The sequence below is a fragment of the Eschscholzia californica genome, unplaced genomic scaffold (assembly GCF_041429995.1).
Source record: "Eschscholzia californica isolate CP2 unplaced genomic scaffold, dmEscCali1.0.p SCAF_4, whole genome shotgun sequence".
NCBI classification, from domain to species: Eukaryota; Viridiplantae; Streptophyta; class Magnoliopsida; order Ranunculales; family Papaveraceae; genus Eschscholzia; species Eschscholzia californica.
The window spans coordinates 10,602,727-10,629,107 of NW_028238461.1; the positions used below are offsets into that span (position 1 = coordinate 10,602,727).

General features: G+C 35.4%; 4 protein-coding genes, 1 long non-coding RNA gene and 1 pseudogene across 7 annotated transcripts; all 6 read right to left on the bottom strand.

Moving 5' to 3' along the window:
* Positions 1–125: 125 nt before the first annotated feature.
* LOC147542575 (plant UBX domain-containing protein 1-like) lies at positions 126–3,349 on the bottom strand. 2 transcript variants are annotated; one of them, XM_086637232.1, is made up of 8 exons: positions 2,815–3,349; positions 1,869–1,962; positions 1,706–1,774; positions 1,398–1,465; positions 1,192–1,321; positions 989–1,093; positions 570–774; positions 126–479 (listed from the first exon to the last, which is right to left on the bottom strand). In XM_086637232.1, the coding sequence occupies exons 1-7, from the start codon at positions 2,902–2,904 to the stop codon at positions 572–574; spliced, it is 759 nt and encodes a 252-aa protein (XP_086493358.1). In that variant the 5' UTR covers positions 2,905–3,349; the 3' UTR covers positions 126–479; positions 570–571. The 2 variants fall into 2 exon arrangements, with proteins under 2 accessions (XP_086493358.1, XP_086493357.1); XM_086637231.1 differs by having other exon boundaries at positions 126–448; positions 2,815–3,105.
* Positions 3,350–9,828: 6,479 nt separating this feature from the next.
* Positions 9,829–11,271, bottom strand: LOC147542576 ((13S,14R)-1,13-dihydroxy-N-methylcanadine 13-O-acetyltransferase AT1-like). The gene has a single exon (XM_086637233.1). It carries the CDS (start codon positions 11,238–11,240, stop codon positions 9,948–9,950), a length of 1,293 nt encoding a protein of 430 aa, XP_086493359.1. The 5' UTR covers positions 11,241–11,271; the 3' UTR covers positions 9,829–9,947.
* A 2,001-nt stretch (positions 11,272–13,272) lies between these two features.
* On the bottom strand, positions 13,273–14,852 carry LOC147542577 ((13S,14R)-1,13-dihydroxy-N-methylcanadine 13-O-acetyltransferase AT1-like). The gene has a single exon (XM_086637234.1). The coding sequence runs from the start codon at positions 14,713–14,715 to the stop codon at positions 13,390–13,392; it is 1,326 nt and encodes a 441-aa protein (XP_086493360.1). The 5' UTR covers positions 14,716–14,852; the 3' UTR covers positions 13,273–13,389.
* Positions 14,853–18,309: 3,457 nt separating this feature from the next.
* Positions 18,310–19,670, bottom strand: LOC147542578 ((13S,14R)-1,13-dihydroxy-N-methylcanadine 13-O-acetyltransferase AT1-like). The gene has a single exon (XM_086638259.1). It carries the CDS (start codon positions 19,629–19,631, stop codon positions 18,315–18,317), a length of 1,317 nt encoding a protein of 438 aa, XP_086494385.1. The 5' UTR covers positions 19,632–19,670; the 3' UTR covers positions 18,310–18,314.
* Positions 19,671–20,711: 1,041 nt separating this feature from the next.
* Positions 20,712–21,921, bottom strand: LOC147542579 (uncharacterized). Its single transcript, XR_015224257.1, has 2 exons — positions 21,764–21,921; positions 20,712–21,039 (listed from the first exon to the last, which is right to left on the bottom strand). It is a non-coding gene; the product is annotated as an uncharacterized LOC147542579 (long non-coding RNA).
* Positions 21,922–24,078: 2,157 nt separating this feature from the next.
* On the bottom strand, positions 24,079–25,694 carry LOC147542580 ((13S,14R)-1,13-dihydroxy-N-methylcanadine 13-O-acetyltransferase AT1 pseudogene; annotated as a pseudogene). The gene has a single exon (XR_015223655.1). The product of XR_015223655.1 is annotated as a (13S,14R)-1,13-dihydroxy-N-methylcanadine 13-O-acetyltransferase AT1 pseudogene (transcript).
* Between the last annotated feature and the right edge of the window lie 687 nt (positions 25,695–26,381).

Sequence of the window (26,381 nt, forward strand, 5' to 3'; positions counted from 1 at the left end):
CAGAATCCGACTGTCTCACTGGTCCAGTCGAGTTAGACATAAACAAGAAGCAGAACTCAAACTCTAGCCAATTCATACAGTAAGTCAGATTTCAGATCTGACTTGGGGAAAAGACAAATACCATCTTAGTAGAATTGATTGATATCAAGAACTATCTTCTAAATTATTTTACATATAACCTTGAATTTGACTCCCAACATAAAGCTACTTGGGGTGAAAAGAAAAAGTTGAAACTTTCATTAGACATGGATGAACTTCAAAGATGTTGAATATATATCCACAGTACATCGATAATTTCAAGTTACCAAAATCCTTCTATGAACATAAATAAGATCATCATCCTTCATAAACAGCTCAGAACTGATACTTCGCCGATTCAACAGTTTCCTTTTGTAGAGGTGCCCCATGTTCATATCGTCATTAGTTCAATTTCTCACTTACCCATCATCTGTGAAGATCAAAATTCCAGAGTTCAGATCCTGTCCAGATAAAACTTACTTTGATCGAGCAAAAAGGAAAACAATGAAACTAGGATCATTTCAAGTGATGAAGAGAGAAAAAAATCTCACCGTTACTTCAATTTAAACCATTTGGGTTTCGCGGGTTTCTTCTCAGTGGCCTTAACTTCTTGAGCATCTGGGGCTGGTTGCGTTACTCCAGGTTCTGGGGTAGATTGCTCAGGTTGGACTTGCTCCGAAATGAAATCTAGGCCATTCAAAGATCGAATCTCATCTTGAAGAAATGGTCCTAAATTCGCGTTCGAATATTCTTCTCCTGCGGATCATGCCATAAGTACGCATATACTGACATGTTAAAAGAAGAAGAAAGAGAAACAAAAGCTTATGCCCTAATTAAAAGCTATAAGGTTGAATGTCCCTTGGGATTTGATAGTAAACTTTACTAGATTTGATCTGCCATATATCGGTATGAAAACTAACCAGCAACACAAAAACAAACTTTCTCGTATAAAAGAGAGCAAAGAATGTACCTTGTGGTAGGTCATAAGAGAAATATACTATAGCACCAGGAGCAAAGCCAGCCGAGTAAAAATCCTGAGACAAGTCTTTTATCTGCTTCTTTGGAGGTGTGGTAACTGAAAATGAACAATTCAAACTTCTAGTTTCATTTAAATCCAGAGAGAGTGTTGAAATAACACTATTCGAACACTTAAAATAGTACTTAGTTACTTACATATATAAAATGGAATTTCTGGTCGAGCAATCACTTTCATGAGAAGATCTATGAGACTTTGCATTGTTTCTGATGGGTGAAAGTTTGCTTCTAGTGTGTAATTATCGGGGAAACGGACTCTAATTATTGCCTGCAGAAAAACCATTGAGTTATAAATTTGAACACCTTAGTATGCAAAAATATAACACTAGAGGGACCTACGGTACCTTAGTTATTCTTGCTCTGCGAGCAGCCGCTTCTGCTTCTCGAAGTTTACGGGTCTTCAAGAATTTATCTGTTACAGTTTTCGAGTATATAATCAGAACACATGAAATAACTCAAATATGTAAGTAAACCAAATTCATAGACTCTTAAAATGATAAGACGAAGTAAACCAAATTCAATCTCTTAGAAGAGATCTCCACTCAGATCAACCAATTAACTCAAATTTCTACTTGTCAATTAGTCTACTTCCTCGATCGATGACCCAATATCAGACTCAGCAGTAACAATGTCTAATATGCATTTACATTACCATCCTTTTTCGCTGTCAAGGTTCTGTAATAGTCTTCTGCAGTGAACTCATAGAAGTCATCTGGTACCTCTGTCAAAACAATTAGACAACCATTATTACCTCTTGATACAATGTTTTTCTCTATTGTTCAAACGAAAACGAAGATTGAATTAATGGTGTATACCATTCATAGACGCATTTTCTGACACAGAAGTTGTGGTTGTCTCGAACACACGGATCTCTCTTCCAAGTTTTTCTGCTATAGCAGCGAGTTTGCCCTGAAATTATTAAAAAAAATACAGGTTTATAGGTCATCAACTTCGATCTCAAACATATTCATTGAGAAGCTTCTAAAGCTCAACCTCGTAACATGTTTGGAAAGATCAAATCTTGATTGGCGGAAGAAGACAAATATTAAAACAACAAGAAGTATGAAACCCTAACTACCAATGTTGTTCGAATCGCCAAGTAGAAACTATGAATTCGATTTGCCATATTGTGGCACGGGATAGCTTTCTTTCCGAATATTACATCAATTGACATGTTTGAAGTTCGATTAACAAGTGAAGAAGTCAAGGAACCACAAAATATAAACCAAGATATGTTATGAACTCATAAGCTAACCATATTAGAAATTAAACCCCAAAAGATCTAAATAGTTGCTTCTTTATAGAGCCTGTATAAGACATCAATGAAGTCCTGTTTGAAACCTTAAAGTGTCAAACTAGTTGTGGGGAGGAGCTCAAAGATAAGACCTTTTAGGGTTTGCTGTTCATGAATTCAAGAAAAACCACAGAACGCAAAACTAATTAGAAGGTGAACTTCTATAATGATTATTGATTCTTGAATCAAATCAACAATATATTCAAGAAGAAAAATTGAATCAGATAAACAAAGCATTCTTCAATTTAAACTCACATTGTTACAAAATTAAGACATTGAAACATAAAACCCCCACAAATTTGGGGATTAATTGAGAATCGAATGAACTCCCCAAGAAACTTAAAACCCATAAAATAAATTGAGTCAATTTCAGCATTATCAGTGAATTCAAACCAAAAGGTCAAGAACAAGACTAAAGGAAAAAAAGAAGAAGATAGAAATAAGAGAAAGAGAGAGAGAGGAAGGACCTTGGAGATATTCTCCATTGAATCACAGCTAGTCAATCTTCTCCTCTTCACAAGACAATCCTCCTCCGTAGAAGATGATCCAATTCTCATGTAGAATCAAGAAAACCCCCAATTCCCCCCTTCACAAACGCAACCACAGTATAAATAACAGGGTAGAAGAATTTAGGAAGTTCCCAAGAAGAAATTTCTTTAGTCTCAATTTCCTAAAGGGCGCTGCTAAAATCCCTATAAGCGGGCGGGCTATTAAGTGGGGATCAAAACTTCCTAAAATGACTGAGGGTTGTGTTTCCTCTTTTTTTTTTGTTGCGAATAAGTGGACAAACAAATTTCTTATATGGACATAAATTGCTTTGGGTGCAAATATAATCTTTTAAGTTAAGGGGACAACTCTAGATCTCTTTCTTATATGGACATAAATTTCTTATGCTTCAACATTGCCGTGAGAGCATGGGGAGCTTTCACCCTATGCAAAATCACTCATTCCATCAACATCGAACTACTAGACTACCCATTTTCTTGTCCTTCCCACTCATATGAAACATTATACGGAGTAAATTATAGGTTTATGGGGTTTTAGGGTTTGGGTACTTTGGTGTTTTTCTTCCCAATAAATGTGGTATCTAGGGTTTGCAACTGAGATCAAACATATTAAGTCTGGGTATATCATAATTTATTCTTTCAATGGTTTTATTAATCAAGAAACCAATAAATAAGTAGAAAACTTAGATGAATGATAAGTTGTAATTTTTATTTAAGATTTTTAAATTTTTTTATTCATCAAATCATAGGAATAAACAATTAAGATACTTAGAGTTTGTGCGGTTGGACAGTCTTGATTCATCAAGAGAAACACCATCAATTGGAGAATGTGGTGGTTGTTGGCAGGGGCGAGCCCACATAGGGGCCCGTGGGGGCGCGTGCCCCCACGACCCTAATGTGACTCGTATGTGTTAAATTGCACTTGTTATTATATTATGTATCTATAGTTCCACCTTTCAAATAGAATTCCTCTCTAGCTCAAGTGGTGAAACGTTTGGTTTACATTGTGGAGGTCTTGGGATCGATCCACACACACAACACCTTTTTTTCTAGAATTTTCACTAATTACACTTTTTTCGTAGAATGTCTACTATTTACGTTAGTTGAAAGTATTGTTTGGTTTATGATGATGCTTATTGAAAAGACTTTATAAAGTGCATATTTGGTCTAAAATTGGTTCTTATTAATTGAACTAATTCAATTTTGGCCTCCTCAAAATGACCAACTTAATAAAACGACTTCGTAGATATGATGAATTTTATAAATAATTCCTTTAATTTTGATTCTGTTTGATTTTTCAATAACTTGTATTTTGGACTTCAAGATTGTTTTTTTTACACGTTTGTTATAGTAAACATGTTATTAAAAAGAAAAGTTTATCTTCATTTTTTTCCATTACAACCCCTTGTTATTCATCCTCTCCACCATCGTTTTCTTAATCTTCACCACCATCTCTTCATTCCTACCTTTGTTTTTTTATTTTAATATTTTTTGGGAATGGAGTTGAGGGAAAGATTCCCAAACCATATTGATGAGAAAATTAGAGATTACTTGTTGTACATCAAAATTACCATGGAATGTCTAAACTATAAATAAAATATTGTTGAAACTTTTTTTTTTTTGATTCTAGCCTGATCGTATACTATGGAATTCTTTCACTAACTATAAAGTGCCCCCACTCATAAAATTTTCTGGCCTCGCCACTGGTTGTTGGTGAGAGATGTGGTGATGGTTGGTGGGAGAAGGAGGTGAAGAGTTTATGCAGAGAATTTTACAGAGAATAAATTGTCCCCCATTAAAAATAATAAGTTATATTTACACCCCAAATAGTTGTCCACATAAGAAGTTTAGTTGTCCGTCTATTGGCTACCTTTTTTTTTGTCTGAATTTAGCTGGTCTGACTAGTCTAAATCAAACAAAGCTAAAATCAATTCCAATTAGCCAAAGATACCAATCACATCGTCAAACATTTGGTTGCCGAACTGGTTTAAAGTGTTGACATAGATTTTAAAATCTTGGAGGTCTCAGGTTCGATTACCATAAGACGTGGAATACATGGTTATTTTACTTGGGTTATTAAAGATATAAAATAAGAAGTTTGTTAGGTTTTAGGCTCTTTATTATGTTGTTGAGCTTTAGGTCTCTTTCATTAATAGTTTAACTTCGGCGATTATCGTATTTATCACACCTATGATGTATCAATACCATGCAATGACTAACGTAAAACGTAGTACATTTCCAAAAAAAATCACATTGTACAAGTTTTTTCGAAGACACATCTTACAAGTTGAATAAATAAAAACAAACATTATGACACGAATTTAACAAAAAAAAAAAACATTATGACACTGAGTAGAGTCAATTCAGATATCTATCAAATTTTCATAATTGTTCTACAAAAAACCAAACACCACCTAACATACCTTGTACATCTAAATATTTTTTGAGTTAGGTTCAAGTAGTTTTAATAGAAGATTAGAAACCTTCTACATTTACATATATTTTGGACTTGGTTCAAGTAGTTTTAATAGAAGACCAAGAATCTCACTTTGGATGACCAAACATGGTCTATTAATATGGTGGACAACAAAAAAAAAAGACTTGGAAAAAAAAAGTTTTGCGTAGAAATTTCAGAACTTTGGCCGCGAGTAGACTTCATTGTTGATCAGTCAAATTTGCTCGGATGCCATATGAAGTTTGATATGAGAATTGAGAGGTGAAATGAGAGAGAGAGAGAGAAGGACTGAAATACAGAAAGGGAACCAAGAGGTAGAGAAATGAGATTCCCAAGCACAACCCAACATTAATATGATAGTGTTCTTTAGGCATCAGTTTACCAGGTAAAAGGCCCCATTAACTAACAAAAAAAGAAAGAGGAAAGATCAGGGGAGGCCCGAGCCCAAAGCAGCTAAAGCGGCCGCTTTGGGCCCCAACGTGACGGAGGGCCTAATGTTTTCGATTTTTGGGTCAGTTGTGAGACAATAATAACATTCTATATCGTTTTACTCCAATACAACCTGAGTTGTAGCTAGGGCTGGAAAAACGGTCCGAGACCCCGGGGTCCGGCCCGGACCGTTAGAGCCCGCTGCCTGTAGCCAACCTGATCCGGGCCAACCCGGCCCGATGAATCGGGCTTATTGGGCCGGGACTCGGACATAACCTCAAATCCGAGTCCCGGCCCGTTATACCCGTCCGTTACCCGAGCCCGATGAAATCCGCCCGAAAAGCCCGTCCGCTACCCGCCCTATAGTGTCCGCCCGCTACCCGAGCCCGAGAAAGAACCCGATTAAAAAATAAACCCGGCAACCCTATTACCCTACGTCCCTATCCGCGTGAATTGTTTAGATCCAACGGTTGAGAGACCTCAGCCCCTCTCTTTATACGCCTCTCTCTCTCTCTCTGCCCCTCTCTCTCTCCTTCATGAGGAAACACTTTGACCAAATCTTGTAGATCCTAAAGCTAATAGGTTCAAGTACTCCCCTTCTCCATAGTCTACAAATGATTTTTCTAAGTTATAAATGGAGGATTCTTTAAGCTTCAAAGTCATCTTAGAAATTAGTTATTATGTAGTTAGTTTGTTTCTTTTTTTGATTTTTAATGTTTTATAATGGATCTGATGATGTTGTACCTCGAAGAATAGGTTTGTTGTTATTTAAATGTAATGTATTGTTGTTATAGATCTGAAAATGGTTTGTAGTGATTTTTATAGATCTGATGATGTTGTAACAAATTTTTTTGAATCTTTGGTTATCTTGGTTATTGATGCATCTTTATAGATCTTTGTTATTGATGTATCTGGAAGAATATGATTTACTTATTGAATCTTTGGTAATCTTGGTTATTGGAAGAATAGGGTTTGCTTATTGAATCTTTGGTTATTTTAATTAATTATTTGTTTTTACATAAAACAAATTGTTTTTTTTAATATTTTTTAAGTCAAATTACCCGAGCCCGTCCGGCCCGAGTCCGGTTGAACCCGCTCGGGCATCCGGGCTACGGGCTCTAGTATGTTGACTTATGTCCGGCCCGATCCACCCGACTCCCTATCGCGGACTCGGCTTATCCGAGCCCGATCTGCCCGAACCCGACTCATAGTTGCCCGAACCCGTCTGAACCCGCCCGATTCCCACCCCTAGTTGTAGCTCATTGGTTAATGCTTTGGATTATGTGTAAGCAAGGGTTCAATTCCACTTGTAACCCTTTCTTAACAATTTTTTTTTAAGCCTTACATAGGGCCCCAATTTTTAATGTTGTTTGGGGCCCCCCAAATGTTAGGGCCGGCCCTGGGAAAGATAACTTAATTCTAATGTCTAAACTATAGTTTTAGTATGTATTTCAACTTATTTTTGCATCTCTATTAACCTTTGGCTTATCAATGAAGCTAAAATTTATCCAAAAAGAAACAATTATGTAGAGTATTATAAATGCAACGGAATCGTGAGTTATCTTTGTTTTTAAAGACAATGATTTTAAAGGCAATCCCTTTTATAATATATTTTGGTTGAAGTCAATATCAATTTGAGTTGGCACAACAATTGCTCCAATCAAATACTCCTAAACAAATTATCTTTAGACAATGGTTATCAGGGTCACTAACTTCACAAGTCATTTGAAAAGTATTGTTTTCCAAATAAGTCTGCTAAATTCTTTATATCTTTAATAACTGAGTTCAGTAAATCATATATTCTTTATAAAGTTGCTTATCTACTTATTTATCATATAGTTGTCACAAGATTCTAATGATATTATAAATATTATTTTCATGCAATTATTTATATCTTTAATAACTCGAGTTCAACGATTCATAGATTCCACATTTGCTATAAGTCGAACCTGATTTTTCCGAATTTTAGAGTAGAATAGTAGATGCACTACGAAGCTGAACTAGGAGGTGTTGGCCAAATCATCAGTGAAGAAGATACACTAAAACAGAAAGACGCAAATGAAAAACTAAGTAGATAAGTAAACATATGGAACTAGGTAATAAAAGCGGGCACAACAAGTGTTCCAATCAAATAAACGTATATATATATAAGGGAAATGATAAAGTTACAAAAGATTTTGACAAAAAAAGGTTCCCAGCTGATGTGGCGGGTGTGATTTCAAACTTTGACCAAATCTAGGCCGTTGAGAGATGAAAATCACAACCGCCACATCAGCTGGGAACCTTTTTTTGTCAAAATCTTTTGTGATTCTAGCATCTCTCTATATATAATATTATTCATATAGCTGTGAAGAGATTCTACAAAATTCATGATCTTAATATCTTCATAACGTCGAAAACACTTTCCATAAATTATGGAGGTCACTAACTTTATAATTCATTTTAAAAGTATTGTTTTTCTTATAAGTATGATAGACTCTTTATATAAACTAAAAATAAAAACCAGACATCGTTTTATATTTCGAAAATGGTTAGTAGTGGGCATTGTTAGTCATTGACTCACATGAAGAACAAATGAGTTGCAGTCTGGCATGTTTAGGGTTTTATTAAACATTAATATCATATTATTATTGTAATGAACCTAGGCAATTATAAATAGCCTCTGGTGGCCACTCTGTTTCTTCATATCTGAGGAAAAAAATTGATTTGATTGAATCAATTTTAACTTAAGATTATGGCTAAAGTTGCTTCAATCTGCTTTCTCTTTGTTTTTATCCTCTTTTCCACCTCGCGTAAGTATTAATTGTTTTCAATTTCCTTCATAATTTAAGTAATTAATAATTTTTAGAAGTTACTATTGGGCAATACGTACGGCAATAACTTTTCATTCGTATATATTGAAAAACAGTGGTCGGATAATTATATGCATAAAAACAACATATGCATGAGTGTAATATATTTCGATCAATCTTTTCTAATAATAAATACTTATTCTCGCACCTTAATTTATAATAGTTTGTGGTTGGCTTTGTTGCAGTTATGGGTATTATGGTGGTGGAGAGCCAGGTACAACAATCATGTGTCACCTCAGATATTCTCTATGCAAGTTCAGGTGCTTGCAACATCGGATGTGAAATTACATGCCTTCCGATACTCAATCTTGGTAAACCCACTTGTAACAAAATTTTATCGTCATATAAATGTTCGTGTTGCAAATAATTTCATTTTCTCCATCAACCACATTACCGCAACAAGTAATCTTAAAATTAAAATACAATAAGTTTGTTTATGTGACACCATTTTATTTTTATTTTTATTTGTAATTTTCTTTCAAATAAAGTGGGCTAATTAATGTTAAGACCCCTAATTTCATTTGTGTTTTGTATTTGTGGTGTGGATGGACAACTATTTTACTTTTAACTCTATATGGAATATATTAATATTTTGTGGTTTTCATTCTTCTGTTTGAATATTGTAGTTAGAGTACTTGTGTTTATCTTATTCGATCGTCATACTAATTAGGAGTGAATTAATTTATTTCAATTTAGCATCTAATTTGCTCAACTCTCCAAAGGAAAGTACACATTTTTTTTTTTTACGAAAAGTCCTTTTGCTTGTTATGTTTTAATTTTCATGTTTTGTCTGTCAAACCGACTAGTAAAAATATATAAGTTGGGATCTTCTTTTTTTTTTTTTTTTGTAAAATTGACTCATTATTTAAGTAAAAAGATTTAATTTTTTTTATTTTATTTTAAGTTATTTCCTCTTCTTTCTTCTTCTCCTCTTCACAAGACTATCCTCCTCGGTGGAAGATGACCCAATTCTCATGTAGAATCAAGAAAATCCCCAACTCCCCCTTCACAAACGCAACCACAATAAATAACAGGGAAGAAGAATTTAAAAAGCTCCCAAAAGGATTTGTTATCTGAGTTTTTGTCTTGAGTCTCTTGACTAGTGATGTCCAAGTAGACCTCAAGTCTTTTAACAAAAAAAAAAAAAAAAAAAAAAAAAAAAAAAAAAAAGTAGACCTCAAGTCAAAATCACAATATATATTGCGGAGTACTGTAGAAACATAAAAATATGACCAAGTGAGACGAAAAATCGTTAAAGCTAGTGGATATAAAACATTTGATTGAAAACATAAAGTACGATAACATTCTCTAAAAAAAATGAAATTACATATATTAATTTGTTTATAACTTTCGCGTGTTCACTTAGTTACATAGGCAAATTCGAGGAGGTTCTCATTACACTCGAAAGCCGCCATATCTTTTTCTTCCAATTTTACCCATGCTTCAATTCCTTCACCATCTCTAGCGTCCATCAAAACAATCCCATTCTTGGCTAGTGCTTGACCTACACTATAAGTTACCCAAACTGGTTTTCCCCATCCAAAATCACTCTCATAGAATGGAAATCTACACCAACTACTCATCATATACATATTTTTACCATCTTCATTCATCAAACCTGCCTCCTTTGTTACCCATTTTATGAACTCTTCACCACTATCACCTCGAAGTTTTCTCACATAATCTTCGTCGATCTTATGTATTGATACCCGGAGATGTCCTACCAATTCATCTAACGAATAAGAATTCTTCGGTATTAAGGTTGTTGTTGCCAAGGTCACTATATTCCCGAATGACTCTTGAGTCAATGGTGGGTCCATTTTCCTTCTTAAATTCACAGCTTGGTTTAGGATTGACATAGACTCTGCCTCAGGGTTCATGAGTGATTTCCAAATTAGAGCTGACACAGCCTCTACCCGTGTCGGATACTTCCCATTAGAAGTTTTGGCTATCCTGGCGCGTAAACTTGCTATATTGGCTGCATCAAATACAAATCTTTTTGCTACGAGTTTGTTTTCAATTGTTCCATCTTTGAGTTCGACAGGCGTGTCAGGTACAGGAAACGATACTTGTCTAACTGAAAAGAGAGAATGGGCGTCAAAATTAGGAATGACAAATTCGGTTTCCCCACGAGCCGTTGCTGCCCAACAGTTGATGAAGGTTGCAATAGATGATGCATCAAAGAGCTTATGCGACATACACATCGATATTGCTATTCCTCCACAGTCAAACATGTTGACTTGAATAATCAATGGTGTTCGACTGGCCATATCTAAAGTGGGTATGAGCTGATTAAGTAGATCTGCGCTTCTAAATTCTGAGATGTTGCCATTGACTTTTGCTTCGAAATAGTCAACACCTAGATCGTTGCACTCAACGAAGATGTTATCTTTGATCCTACCGGCCAATGGGTAGTAACGGGTTAAGACGTCAGACAAAGATTTTTTAAGTAAATGATGATAGTTAGATTCGGATTCAAATGTATTGGTGTGATTAGGTTTGAAGAAAAGAACGACAGGAACGTAAACTGGATAAATAACCTGATCAAGAAGAGAGAGTTTGTATGGAGAAAGGTGAGAAGGAGTTGAAGAAGAGGGTTTGATTGTCTCCTTAGAAATGACTCTTACAAATTTATCCATCATTAGTGCCATGAATGAATCTTATGAACAATCTGTGAGGACTTTATATTATTTAACTTTTGATAGAGATTATTTAAAATAACCCAATTTATAGAACTTATGTGTTCTTCTTTACCAAGGAATAGTGATTGATGGATTTAAAAAATCAAACTTTGATTTCTTTTGTTTGACCACGACACTTTAGGAAAAAAAAAAAAATCAAACAATGAACTATTCGAATCAACTAAAGTAAGTCCTTACATAAGGACTTCAATGACAATCTCAAAGTATCATCCGACAGATCAAAGACATCAAGGACAAATTTACAGGAATTATATTCTCACATGTGTCTAGGAACTGTAATACTTATGCAGATGCTTTAGCTAAATGGGGTCGAACTCACGGTCATAAGAAAACTTGGAATGATGTTGCATCTTTTTTTTTTCTGAATTTTAGTTGGTTTGTAATAGACGCTTTTGTTTTATGGTATTTCTCTTCATGAAAAAAAAAAAACTAAAGTAAGTCAAAAAACAATTCCACATCAAATTCAAGAAACAGATAAACTAAGAATGACGGACTCTAATAACACTCCTTCTATCTTCCCTCAAAATCTTCCGTAGGTGGTCCGATATTTCTGCTGGTAACATCACAATTGTCCCACTAGGAAGTCACATCTTCTAGAAGTTGTCAGCTGCCTCGTCGATCTCTCAAAAAATGTGCGTAATAGAACACTCCTCAAATTGCTCATTTAGCATTTGAATTTTTCGAAACAGTCACGTAACATGCCAAGGAGGACCAAATAAACTTACCTTTGCTTATTAACAATTTGACCAAGATACCTGTCTCCCAAATAAACTTACCTTTATTAGTATATGAAGTAATTCAAGGATTATAGTCTCCTACCTAGAAAGTAACTTTTCTTGAAGTAATTAACTTTTCTCAAAGTTCAACAAAAAAAAAAAATTAACTTTTCTCAAAATAATTGAAATATTACAAAAAAAACCAACTTTTGTTTTAGAAAATGTCAAATATCTTAATTAGCTGAACTAACTGAAAATACCAAAGAAAAGGTATTCATGAAAAAATAAGTGATTTTATATGATATATTAAGAATGAGACTCTTAATTTTGGACATCCAGAAAAAGAATAGTGGACTCTTAATTTGAGACGGAGATTCGCTTATACTTTTCATTTGTAAAATATGTTGAGTTATTGATTTGTATAAAATTTGACATGAAAACAATTGGAGGTCTAGTAGCTAATGTATTTGGTCATCTAAAGAGTTTTTCTTGGTCAACATAGGCTGCTTCATCCTTGATTTACGTATCGTCAAATCACGTGTGAAAAAAACACCCAAGGAATTTGAAAGGGTTATTTCCCTAATAGCCCCAATTTTGTGACCGGTTTTCTGCCTAGCCCCCTACTTTATGAAAAATACCCAGATGGCCCCCTTGTTTAGATTCCGATATAACCCCGTTACCTAGTCATCATTTCTCTCTCTTCCATCTCATTACCTCTCTCTGCCACCTCACCTTATCGCCACCTCATCATCTTCACCGGCGAAGGTCCCGGTCGACCAACTTTCCGGCCGACGACCTTCAACAGACCTTCAAGAAGGTCCGAACAGACCTTCAAGCAGGTCTGTTCAGACCTTCAAGCAGGTCTCTCTAGATCTGGTTCATATGAACCAGATCTAGAGAGAGAAAAAAAAATATATTTTTTTTGTTTTAAAGAGAGAGAGGAGAGAAGAAAAAAAATTTAATGAAGGTCGTCGGCCGGAAAGTTGGCCGGCCGGCGACCTTCGCCGGTGAAGATGATGAGGTGGCGATAAGGTGGCAGAGAGAGGTAATGAGATGGAAGAGAGAGAAATGATGACTATGTAACGGTGCTATAACGGAATCTAAAAAAGGGGGCAATCTGGGTATTTTTTATAAAGTAGGGGGTTAGGTAGGAAACCGGTCACAAAGTTGGGGGCTATTAGGGAAATAACCCAATTTGAAAACATTGCCTTTGGAAAAATGGTCTTCAAAATATAGAGGGATTATGCTAAATTATAGTCATGCCCTTCGAACAATTACTATTTATTGCAAATATAAGAATATGGAAAACAACATTTTAGACTATTTATTTATATCACAATGACATTTACTATAACTTTTGCTTCAAAGATTCTTCTACTTCATTAGAGTGGCGAACAAAATTCAAGCAGGTCTTCGTTGTGCTCGAACAACGCCATGTCTTTTGATTCGAGCTTCACCCACGCTTCTATTCCTTTTCCGCATTTTGTATCCATCAACATTGCCCTATTCTTTTTTAGAGCATCATTCGGGCTACAAGTTACCCAAACTGGTTTTCCCCAACCAAAATCACACTCATAAAATGGAAATTTACACCAACTACTCATCCCATACATATTAGCCCTAACTTGTCCCGCCTCCTTTGCGAAACATGTATCATCAATCATCGCCTGTATTACCTTATCATCGTCGGATTGTAGTTTTTTTGTATAATCACCGTTGATCTTACTGACTCCAACCCGAATGTGGCCAACTAACTCATCCAACGAATGAGAATTCTTTGTTGGTACTACTGCCTTTGCCATCCAAAGAATATTCCCAAATGATTCTAGAGGTAAGGGTGGGATCATCCTCTTTCTCAAGTCCATTACATGGTTCAAGATTGATAAAGGTGCCTCGAGATCTGAACAATCAGCTCTTTTCATCATCGTCTTCCATATCAGAGCAGACACGGCTTCAACCCGTGTCGGGTACTTAGAGTCAGGCCCATCAGTTGAAGAGTTCGCTATACTGGAACGCAAAGCAGATATTTTTGACGCATCAAATACAAATCTCTTGCTGACGAGCTTGTTCGTTGTCGTGTCGACCACATTTCCAGCGGCTGTGTTTGACACGAAAAATGATAATTTTCGAAGAGGAAAAAGAGAAGGGGCTTCAAAAGTAGGAGTCACAATTTCGTTGGAACCACGAGCCGTTGCAGCCCAACCATCCATGAAAGTTGACATAGATGATGCATCTGAGACCTTGTGTGACATACACACAGATATGGCTAGTCCACCACAGTCAAACATGTTGACTTGAATAACCAATGGTACTTGACTTGCTAAATCAAAAGAGATGGAATCAGAAGGAGGTAGGAGTTGATTAAGTAGATCTGGGCTCTTAAAATCCAATATAGTACCATTGACTTTTGCCTCGAAATAGTCAACACCGAAATCGTTACAATCAATGTAAGAGTTGTTACCTTTGATCCTACCAGCCAGTGGATAGAATCGGGTTAAGACGTCCGATAAAGATTTCTTCAAAATAGAATGATATTCAGATTCAGATTTAGATGAGCGATTAATGTTTGAATCGAAGAAAAGAATAAGAGGAATGTATTGTGGGGAAGGGAAATTATCAAGAAGAGAGAGCTTGTAGGTAGAAAGGTGAGAGGGAGTTGGTGATGAGGGTTTGATGGTCTCCATTGTTACTACTTTCACCTTCCCCATTGTTATATTTTTTTTTTTGGGAGAAGAAGAGATAAGTTTTGATGAGAAGGAATTTTTTTGTTTCGAGTCTATATAGAGTTTGAAAAGCAATTTTTTTTTTTGTTTTTTTGTGTAAAAAGTTTAGCATCTCTTAATAAATACAACAAATGTATGGACATGTAGAAACTTGAAACTGAAATCTCATTAATTGTCATAATTATTTTTCATAACTACCAAACAAATGAATGGACCACTTTCTTTAACAGAATTTTTTTGTTGTTGAAAGCAGAGTGATTTGAAGACAAATATTATCTAGATTGTATCATTGGGGAAACAGATAGAAGGCACACTTCATCTACCCAAATCAAATTAGGTCTTCAAAGTTAAATTTTATGGCGAAACCATAGATCTTGATTGAAAAATCATTTTACATTAACGGACAAAATATTGTTGTGATTTTTAATCCTGTAAAATTCAAAGGCTAGTACACACAAATTTTCTTCAAAACTAACAATTTTTTGACAAAACATAAAAGATAGCACATAATTTATGCTTTATGTGAGTACATGGCTTCGCCTTAATCACGAAAAAGTCAATACAGTTTTAAACGTATGAATAATGGAATTCAGCCTTCAAAGTTCAAATTTCATGGCGTAGCTATGAATCTTATTCGGAAAGTCATTTTAAGTTAACAATTGAATATCATGCCGTTTTTTATTATGGGAAAATTCTTTTAAATTTCAACGGTTGGTTGAAGCATATGGGCGTCTGGATGGTTAAATAGGACCCACAGACTTATTGCTAGTGTTGCTTATCGGGTTGGGTTGGACCCCGAAAAAATGAGTTGGATCGGACTCTGGTCGGGCCAAAGCGACCCGATACTAGGTTGAACCTAGGGGTGGGATTTTGGCCCGAAAACCCGGAACCCGCCCACGACCGTCCGAGTCCGAAGGGTCCGTGACCGTCCGATGCCCGAATCGGTCCGTACCCGCCCGACCGAAAGATCTTAAGCGGACGAACGCGGGCATAGGTCTTTACCCGGTGGTCCGACCGAGTTCGCCCGCTTATATCGTCCGCCCGACCGAACCCGTCCACACCCGTCCGTTTATCCTACCCGTTATACCTGCCCGCCTATATGATTGATTTTAAGCCTTTAGATTTGTAGAGTTAGCTACAACCATTAGATTTCAAGAGTAAAAATAAATAACCCTAGAAATCACTTTTCTTAATTTTTTCTTCGTCGTTCTACTTCTCTAGTCTATATCTCCTCCAAAATTTCAGTATCTCATCAATAACCCGAGAATCCACAATAAACCGGTTGTAATCCATGAGAAGAAGCATAGAAACCGATCATAATCCATGAGAAATCTCAATGCTTATCTTGCGATTTTGAATTCATTTACTTTTTAGAATTGTAAAGTGGGAGTTTTAGAAAGTTGTATTTAGCGACTAAACATTTTAAATTTCGAATAAAAGTTTATTTATTTGTTCATTAGTGACCGGTGTCCGCCCGACCGATACCCAGTTTGCCCGACTATCAAAATGTCACGGACGGACATTTTGTTCGAGAAAAATCCGAAATGTCCGCCCGTTTTGTCCGGATGTCCGAGTGGACACTTAGGGCTCGTGTCCGTTCCGCCCGGACCGGTTAAGTTAGTGTCCGTTTCCCGCCCGTCCGGACCGAATCCCACCCCTAGTTGAACCCCCTAGTTGGACCTGGGACTGCTAAACCCGAGTTGGGCCCGTGCCAGGGAGGGCGAGGTCAGCCAGTCGCATTAGACTCTAATTTAAGAAAAATAATTAGAATTAAAAAATATCAATTAGAAACTTAACCAACAAAGATAAATGATAACAAATAAATTACAAACTTACCCAAAATAAATTACAAATTTACCTAAGAATTCATGAGATATAAATTACAAACTTACCTAAAGAGCTTATGAGATATAAATTACAAACTTACCTAAATATAAATTACAAACTTCCAAAAAAAACTTGTGAGATATAAATTAGGATACAAACTAAGATAAATTAAAAACTTACTAAAACAAATTAAGATACAAAAACTTACTCAAAAATAAATTTAGAACTTACCAATTTTTTTCTATGGGATATACATTACAAACGTACCGAAAAAATTTATGGGACATAAATTACAAACTTACCTAAAATTACAATCCGTAATTCCTTAGAATTTTATGGAAATGGAAAGATCCTATGAGAGAAAGGAGAGAAGAGAGAGAGAGAAACAGAGGCAGAAGAGAGAGAGAGAGAGAGAGAGAGAGAGAGAGAGAAATGGATGAAGAGAGAAAGAGAGTCGGCTGGAATTGGGGTTGGAGGGTCGTCGGAGTTTATGGTCGCTGGAGTTAATGGTGGTGTGAAGGAAAGATGGTTGAAGAAGAATTTTTATTTTTTTATTTCTCCAAAATTTGTTTGGAAGAATATTTGTTTGGAAGAATATTTGTTTTACCCAAAACTTTGTACTCCGAAAAACTTTCTTATTTCCCCAAAACATCGACCATAATTGATATCATAAATTATACTGTATTACTAAATCCTTAATAGTAACTAAAAAAATGAAATAGGCTGGCATTGCCCAACCAGGGCTCACTGCAGGACCAGGTCGAACTCGGACTTTTAATTCAATTCTTTAAACTGCAAAAGCATCTTTCTGACTTGATCCTCGAAGAGATTTTCTGTGTTTTTTGCAAATTCTGTCCCAGAATTACAAGGAGCAATTGATCGTTTGGTTCTTTGAATTTTATATCCTGAATGATAACCTTAAATCATTTCTAGACATTATCACCATGGATTTTGATCAGAAAATCATTTCATACGAGATATTTCCAATATATGCTAAAGTTCCTTCAAAATTCAATGATCAAGACAAATATCCCTTCTAAGAATGATATTTCCATCTAAGCTTTGTTTGTGATATTTTTGTAACGATTTGTTTGTCTTTTAAGCGTGTTATTACAAACGCATCCTGACAAACCAAATTGTACTATGAATTTCTTGTTATAAGACTACCAGAAGTTAACGTCGGTTAGTAAAGTGAAAACAAACATAATTTTCATTAATGGTGTGTTTGGATGGTGGAATCATGAATCCGCGGATTCATGAGTCCTTGGGATTCATGATTCCACGGATTCATGAATCCTAGTAATATTTTTTGGCTTGTTTGGCAACTAAGAATCCTATGATTTATTATTATTTGAGTATTTTTAAAAGTCTTTAGAAAAAATATGATTTTTGAAAAAACTAATGATTTTGAAAAAAAATAATGATTTTGTAGAAAGAAATATTTTTTTGTTGATTTTAAGTTTGAAATTTAGGTTCATTAATCCAAAATCCTAGCAAATCCTAGGGGGTAAGGTGGGATTTTGGTCCAATACAATTTTTGGAATTAGGAATCCTTAGGATTCAAGAGTCCTAGGATTCTTGGTAGCCAAACAGACCAAGAATTCATGATTCCTACCAAATTCCACTTTTGATAGGAATCCTACTTAGGAATCCTGCAACCAAACACACCATAAATATAATCATCAATCTCACTATGTTTCAGCCAAGTACCGCGATCATATCTCAACAAAAAAAAAAGTACCATGATCAAACATTTCTCATTTGAAAGAAACGAATCCTAGAACTTCTTCATTCTGCTCGAACTTGGCCATATCTTCCGCTTCCAACTTCACCCAAGCTTCTATTCCTTTCCCATCTTTAGTATCCATTAAAAGAACACTGTTCTTCCATAGGGCTTCATCCGGGCTTGAAGTTACCCAATCGGGTTTTCCCCACCCGAAATCACTCTCATATATTGGAAGCTTACACCAACTACTCAAATACAGGTCAGCCCCTGTATGTTGGGTCAATTCGGCCGTCTCCCCTATACATTGTAGAAACTCATCATCATTACCTCGAAGCCTCCTAATGTAATCACCGTTGATCTTTTTAACTGCTATCCGAATATGTCCCACGAATTCATCCAACGAATTAGACCCTTTCGGTATTACTGCAGTTGCCGCGGCATAAATGTTCCCGAATGACTGTTGAGGCAATGGTGGGTCCATCCTCTTCCTCAAGTTCACAGCTAGGCTTAGTACTGATACCGCCTTTGTTGGGTTCGGTGAAGCGTCTGATTTCGTCCCAATTGACTTCCACATCAAAGCCGACACAGCTTCTACCCGAGTGGGATAATAGAAATCATTTCCTTTAGCGGAAGAATTAGATATTTTAGAACGTAAAGCAGATACTTTTGACGCTTCAAATACGAATCTCTTGGTAACTAATTTGTTGACAGGTGTGTCAGACACGGTCGTGACGTCAGTGTCATTAGATACGGGGACCGGTAATGGTCGATAAGGGAAGAGAGACGAAGAGTCAAAAGTAGGAGTCAAGATTTCAGTTGACCCGCGGGCGATTGATGCCCAACCGTTGATGAAAGTTGAGATAGAGGATGCATCTGCGATCCTGTGTGAGATACAAACAGAGATAGCTATTCCACCACAGTCAAATGTGTTGACTTGAACAACCAATGGTACTTGACTGGACATAGCAGAGGAAATGATATCACGAGGAGGTAGGAGTTGATTTAGTACATCTGGGTTCTTAAAGTCGGAGATGCTTCCGTTGACTTTTGCTTCGAAATAGTCAACACCTTGGTCGTTACAGTCGACGAAGATATTGTCCTTGATCCTACCAGCCAACGTGTAAAAGTGGGTTAGGGCATCTGATAAGGATTTCTTAAGCAAAAGGTGACGATTGTCGACCGAATCAGATATAGATGATGTGTGGGTTGTGTCAGAGTCGAAGAAAAGAATGATGGGAACGTAAAGCGGAGGTATGAAGAGATCAAGAACGGAGAGAGTGAAGGGAGACCTATGAGAAGGAGTTAAAGTTGAGGGTTTGATGGTCTCCTTGGAAACCACTTGAACCATCTTATTCATGGCAGCTAGGTTTTATGTTTCTCTGTATATAATAATTGGGAATTTTGTGAAACAATACTGAGCTAAAGGTACTATAAATAGTGATGTAGTTTCTACTTCATCTAGAAGTTACTCCAGGTTTAAACGAAATCAACGATTAAATGCTGTGTAAATGTTGACCTCAATTTGAAGGAGACAATGGCATAATCAGTATCTAAAAGATTTTTGAATTGAATTATTTACAAGTAAAGGAAAAGAATACACAATAAAAATAAAGAATGAAACTAATAATTTTCCTAATGACTCTAAAATTAATTCCATATTCTATGTTAGGCATTAGGAAAATTATTAGTTGAGTCCATGGGTATATAGACCAAAATTAATTTGATAATAGGTCTATAGACCATTCTTCTTAGATTATGGATTTTTGGTCCTTTTACAAGAAGGGTATAAAGTATGGCTAATTTATTGGGTAATACCAAATGTATCCCAAATCAAAAAACCCCGGGTTTTTTGAATTTACGAGGGTTTTAGGAAACTTTCCCAAAACCCGTGGGCGTGATTTGTGGGGGATCTTTATTCAGCCGAAACAGATTGGATACCAATCTTCATAAAGACACTTTCTCTCTCTAAACCTACTTCATTTGGGATTTCAATCGGTTTAATGTACCTTGATTTTAGGATAAATTTAGGAAAAAACGGTTAGATTCTCACGAAAATTTCTCTCTCTTCTATAATCTGTTTAGAAACAAAATCTAAACTTTCCCAAATCAATTTTCTCTCTCTTCTTTACAGATTTAATATGGAGATTTATTAGCCAAAAATATGGAGATTTATTAGAAAAAAAAAGATAGAAACAAATCATAATTTCTCTCTCCTCTAAACAGATTTGGAAATCAAATTTTCTCTTTCCTATTATCTGAATCAATCTAGGATCAATTTAGCGTGATTTGGGGGTTAATATACAAAACATATATATCACTTTCTCTCACTTAACTTTCAGTTTTGGAAATAGTATATTTTTCTGGGAACATTAAAGCAGCATTTGTTTTCGTTTTTACTCATACATAAATACAAATCGAATACAAATTATGAAACAAATACGTAAATTATGTATTATTTATGACGAATAAACCATCATTAGTCAAGTATACAACGTAATTTATCAAATGTATTTGGGTCTTGTTCAGTAAATTACACATACTTTCTATTACATAACACATAATTTCTTTTACATTACACATCGTTTACATTCTGTTACCAAAAAATCGTTTACACTATATTGTCGAAGAGCATATGTAGTCTTGAGCAGGACAAACAACATTTACACTATATTGTCGAAGAGCATATCCAAATGATTTTGCACCACCAGGAAACAAATGACCAACTTCAGTAGCAAATTCCATAAGTAACAACAAAACTGCAAAAAGAAAACATATACATTTGTTAACAAAACAAACAATTTACTAGAAACGACATGTATAATGGAATAAATTATGCATACTGTTTGTTAAACTTCATAATGTGTTAGAAGACAAACATAACGTTAGTTCGAATCACAAGGTCACTGTTATGTGAAAAAATATGTATAATGTGCAATAAATTACATATAATTTTTGGAACATTTATTGTACTATAAACGGCAACTGTTTTGTGAAAAAAGTACGCGTAAAGTACATGTACTTTATATCCAGAGAAAACAATGAATCTGAATATACCGCAAATCTGAGTCCGTCAGTGAAGATGAATCTGATCTGAAAAAAACTTCAGTAATGATTAAACGAAAATCTTAAGATACATACCACGAAAATTGAAAGATATAGAACATACCTAGATTCAATAAAACATTAAATATGATATAAAGATCAAAGATTTCATTATTGATATTAAAATTTTAGAGAGAGAGAGAGAAGTTTAGACTTCCATTTCAGATCTATCAAAGATGGAAATATATATTATGAGAAAGATCTACAATTGAATCGTTTTTTCAGAAATAATACATAACAATTTGATACAGTTTAAAAAATTAATTATTAGATCTTAAAAATGAATCTAAATACAAAACAGTAATATCAAATACATGAAAACAAAAACGAAATCTTACAAATGAATGTTCTCATTATGATTTTAGCAAAAATAATTACCTTCAAGAATTGATCTTCGATAAGTTTAATGGAGATGAATGTAGAGTTCTGATGTTAATAGTGGTTAAACAACTAGGTTAATGTTCTTGAAAATGAGATATACTATATTACGGTTACATATTAGATTTGTTAATATTTCTTTCATTATAATTCTGATTGGAGAGAGAAAGATGGAGACAATTAAGGAAATGATATATACATGATTATTTTGGCAAAAACGGTTACAAAATATATGGAAAGGTTATAATAGGTATTAATAAGGATTAAATATTATAGAGATTTGATATTTCTCTCGAGATGAATACAAATGGACTAGATCTCTTTTATGATGATTAATTTGGTTTTTAAATCCTTTTTAGGATTATAGAGGATTAAATCTCCTGTTAGGACCCTATTTTTGGTCTATAGACTCAAAAATTATTAATTTTAAACCAGATAACACAAAATAGACACTTAACAAGGTGGTGAAATCTTTAATCTTCTTTCCTTGATTTTAATCAAACTTTACAAGGTAATGTTTTTAATCTTTTCCTCTGTCATCATCATTTCATATCTTTGTGAGCATCAGTGTTTCCATGTTTCCATGTATGAAATAATGAAAGTAATTTAAATTGGTAAAACTTTGTTATATATGATGTTTATCTTTAACAAAAATAATTTTAATTTATTGACAATAAAATAATTGTCTTGGATATTTCACATGTACAATAACTAATATCTTCTTTATCTGGAAGAAAATCCTACCCTAGAAATAATTCAAATTGTTGATTCGAACGGGTAATTAATGTCTAAAACAAAAGAATATGGCATGAGATGTTGTGCGTGGGCTGCACTAAGGAGACGTCGCGTGACTAGACATGTAGCTCGTGACCTCAGATGGAGCGTAGTCTAAGACCATGACACATGAGGATGATCATTGGTGATAAGGCGAGTCCCACTGAGTTTTGTTAAATTCACGCTTATGTGATAATCAAATAGATAAATTAAAATAATTAACAGTCAAATTTAACGTGGTTCAGTGGAAGACCCTATTTCATAATCTCGACTTACATGTATAGAGAAACCAATAATAAATTTATTAATAATCATCACAATTGTGGATTTGATTCGTTACATTGGTAAGATATAACTGAATAATTAAACTTTAGGACCAAACTCGTATTTATAGAGTAAATTACTGTTTCCAGTTTCCTAACTAATCTAAGAAAGTAGATAATCTCTTTCTAATAACAATATTAGACAAATGCAAGAGATATTCTAAAGACTGGAAACACAATCTTTTGGATCTTTAAATATCTTGGAATATTCTTGATCCTTGGATATCGTCATTTCATTCCGTCACGTATATCACGTGTTTGCACACGCACCTCAACAAGTTTGACTCCTAGTCCGTGTGTCTGATATTTTGTCAACACATTGAACAAATCCATTGCCATCTCGTTTCTTAGAATTTCAGTTAATGACGAGTGAGCTAATCGGGCAATCATGTCTACTTTTTGGTGGAAACTTCGAGGGTCGAGACTGTAAGATTAGTACATAACCTGTAGGTTTATCCTAGGCCTTTAATGTTACCAGTAAGTGAGTTCCCGTTGTGATATGATATCTAGGCAGGGGCGGAACCAAGTCTATAAAGGAGAGTGAGAGTTGGAACCAAAATGAAAATGAAAAAGAAAGAGCAAGGAGGCAGGCCCAGAGATTCAAACTCGTGTCTTTGGGTTGGAAGCATGCAAACTCCACCACCAAAGCTAAAACAATCTATTATAGATTGTGGTAGCTTAGTTTGTATATGTGGAGATCAGGCCGGGCAGTTGCCCGGCCTGGTCTCCACATAGTTCCGCTCTCTGTATCTAGGTGATGTCGGTAGCCTTGAATTACTGATCAGGATTGGACTTACTCACAAGATACCTTAGTGTTGATATCCCCTTGCAGTCACCCAGTGTTTTCTGTATTTGTGATTTTTTTTCTTGAAATCATCATATTCTAAAGGGTGCAACTCCGTGTCTCAAACCTTTGATTTAGAGGCTGGAAACCAACTTGATAACCACTCCAACCAAAGGTTGTCGACTCTGTGTTTGTGATTTAACTCCTACTTCAAAGGGATTTGTCACCAAATTATTCACTAAGGGATCGAAGTATGGTAGAGAGCATTTAATATTCTAAGTGAATTTCTTAAGAAAATGAGACAAAAAGAAGATACTAAAGAAGAAAATAATTTGTCGGTCTTAGGCATGCGGTTCAAAAATCGCTCTCTAATCTCTAAAGTTTGAAGATTATTGGACTTACGGTCTAGGAGATATCACTGTTTTACAGTAGAATTTGTGGGACGAGAAAAAATAGTTTATAACTCAAATTGTAAAATCTAGAAACAAGTTCGAGGAGATCAAATTGACGCATCATCAGACAAAATTTTTGCAACAATGAGAAAAATATAAATATTTTCATTGACGATATCATCAGTTTTGTATTTCGAAGTTGCTTATACTTAATGAATTGTAGAAACGAATTCGAGGAGATCCTTATTACGCTCGAAAATGTCCATATCTTGTTGTTCCAATTTAACCCAAGCTTCTATTCCTTCACCATCTTTAGTATCCATCAAAATAATCCCATTCTTTTCTAGGGCTTCAATTGGGCTACAAGTTACCCAAATTGGCTTTCCCCAACCGAAATCACTTTCATATAGTGGAAATTTACACCAACTGCTCATCAAGTACACATTAGCCTTCGTTTGTCCCGAATGCTCCTTCAAACAAGTCTCCTCAACCATCGATTTTATTACCTCATCATCGTCACCTTGTAGTTTCTTTATACAATCGTTGTCGATTTTTCTTATCGCTACCCGAGTGTAGCTCACTAACTCATCTAACGAATAAGAGTTTTTTGATTCGGGTGTTGTTGGTAATACTGCAGTCGCCATCCAGAAGATATTCCCGAAGGACTCCTTAGGTAATGGTGGGTCCATCCTCCTTCTCAAGTCAACTGGTTGGTTCAAGATTGATAAGGGCTTCCCCGAATTTGTTGACTTCATGAGTGATTTCCACATCAGAGCTGACACAGCTTCTACACGTGTCAAGCGCTTCAGATCGTCTCTAGTCAAAGAGTCTTCTATTCTAGCTCGTAGAGCAAGTATCTTCCACGCTTCAAATACAAATCTCTTGATGACAAATCTGTATGCGGTCGTATCACCCACGTTTTCAGTAGTCGTGCCAGATACAAGAGACGATAAAGGTCTCAAAGGGAAGAGAGGCTGAGTGTTGAAATTAGGGGCCAGGATTACTCCAGTCCCTCGAGCAGTTGCTGCCCAACCGTTGATGAAGGTAGCGATTGACGATGCATCTGATATCTTGTGTGACATACACACAGAGATTGCAATTCCACCACAGTCAAACATGTTGACTTGAACAACCAAGGGAACCTCTTTCGCCATTTTGGAGGATATGATGTCAGGATGAGGTAAAAGTTGATGAAGTGCTTCTGGACTCTTAAATTCAAAAATAGTACCATTGACCTTTGCCTCGAAATAGTCAACGCCAAGGTCATTACAATCAATGGAATTGTTATAATCTTTGATCCGGCCAGCTAGTGGGTAGAAATGGGTTAGCACATCAGATAACGACTTTTTTAGCAGATGATGAAAATTAGATTCAGAAGAAAGAGACGTGTGAACAGAACGAGAGTCGAAGAAAATAATTACTGTTGTGTATTTTTGGGAAGCGAAGAGATCAAGAAGAGAGAGTTTGAAAGTAGAAAGGTTAGATGGTGTTGGAGATGAGGGTTTGATTGTCTCCATTGATATGATTTTCACCTTCTCCATGTTAATTTTTGTTTATGGTTTTTTCTCGAAGAAGATGGATTTGAGAGTGAAGGTAAAAGATGTTTATAAAGCTTTTTTTTTTTTTTTCGAAAAAGATGTTATAAAGTTGTTGCTCACAAACTCACAATTATGATTTTAGTTCATAAATGCTAAAGAAATAAGTAGTCCTATCCAAACATTTGTGAGGTCACTGGAAAAACGGAAAAAGTTGGTAGATTTTTCTTTCCTTTTCTTTTTACACAGTCAATTTGTCAGTTCTATAAATTAATTTTGAGTTTTTGTTCTAAGGTTTTGGGTTATTTCTGTTCTGCCCCTTAGAGATCACAAACTCACCAAAATAGTTCCCTAAAGCTCTAAAAGTGACCAATTTCTGAAATAATCCCCGAAGACGGTTGAGTGACCACCCCCTTCTTCTATGTTCTCCTTACTTCGTTGAATCTCTATTTCTCTCCCACTCGTCGTCGTAATACTAAGTAATACATGACTAAGAAATTTGTGTCGAAACAAAACTATCATTTCTTGCCCAAACGATGCAAATACTAAGTAATACATGACTAAGAAATTTGTGTGGAAAAGAAAACTATCATTTCTTACCCAACTTTCAATCTACTCTCCCTTCTTCTGTCCAATCCCTTCTAACAACTTGCTATAACTCACAATCTTCAATTTTGATTTACAACATAACCTACCCCATCTCTTTTATCTCTCTCTCAAATAGGGTTGAGTCGGTTGACTACCGCACCACCATTTTCGCCAATACTTCGACATGAATAATCACTGCATAGTAAGTTCAATTTTCTCCTA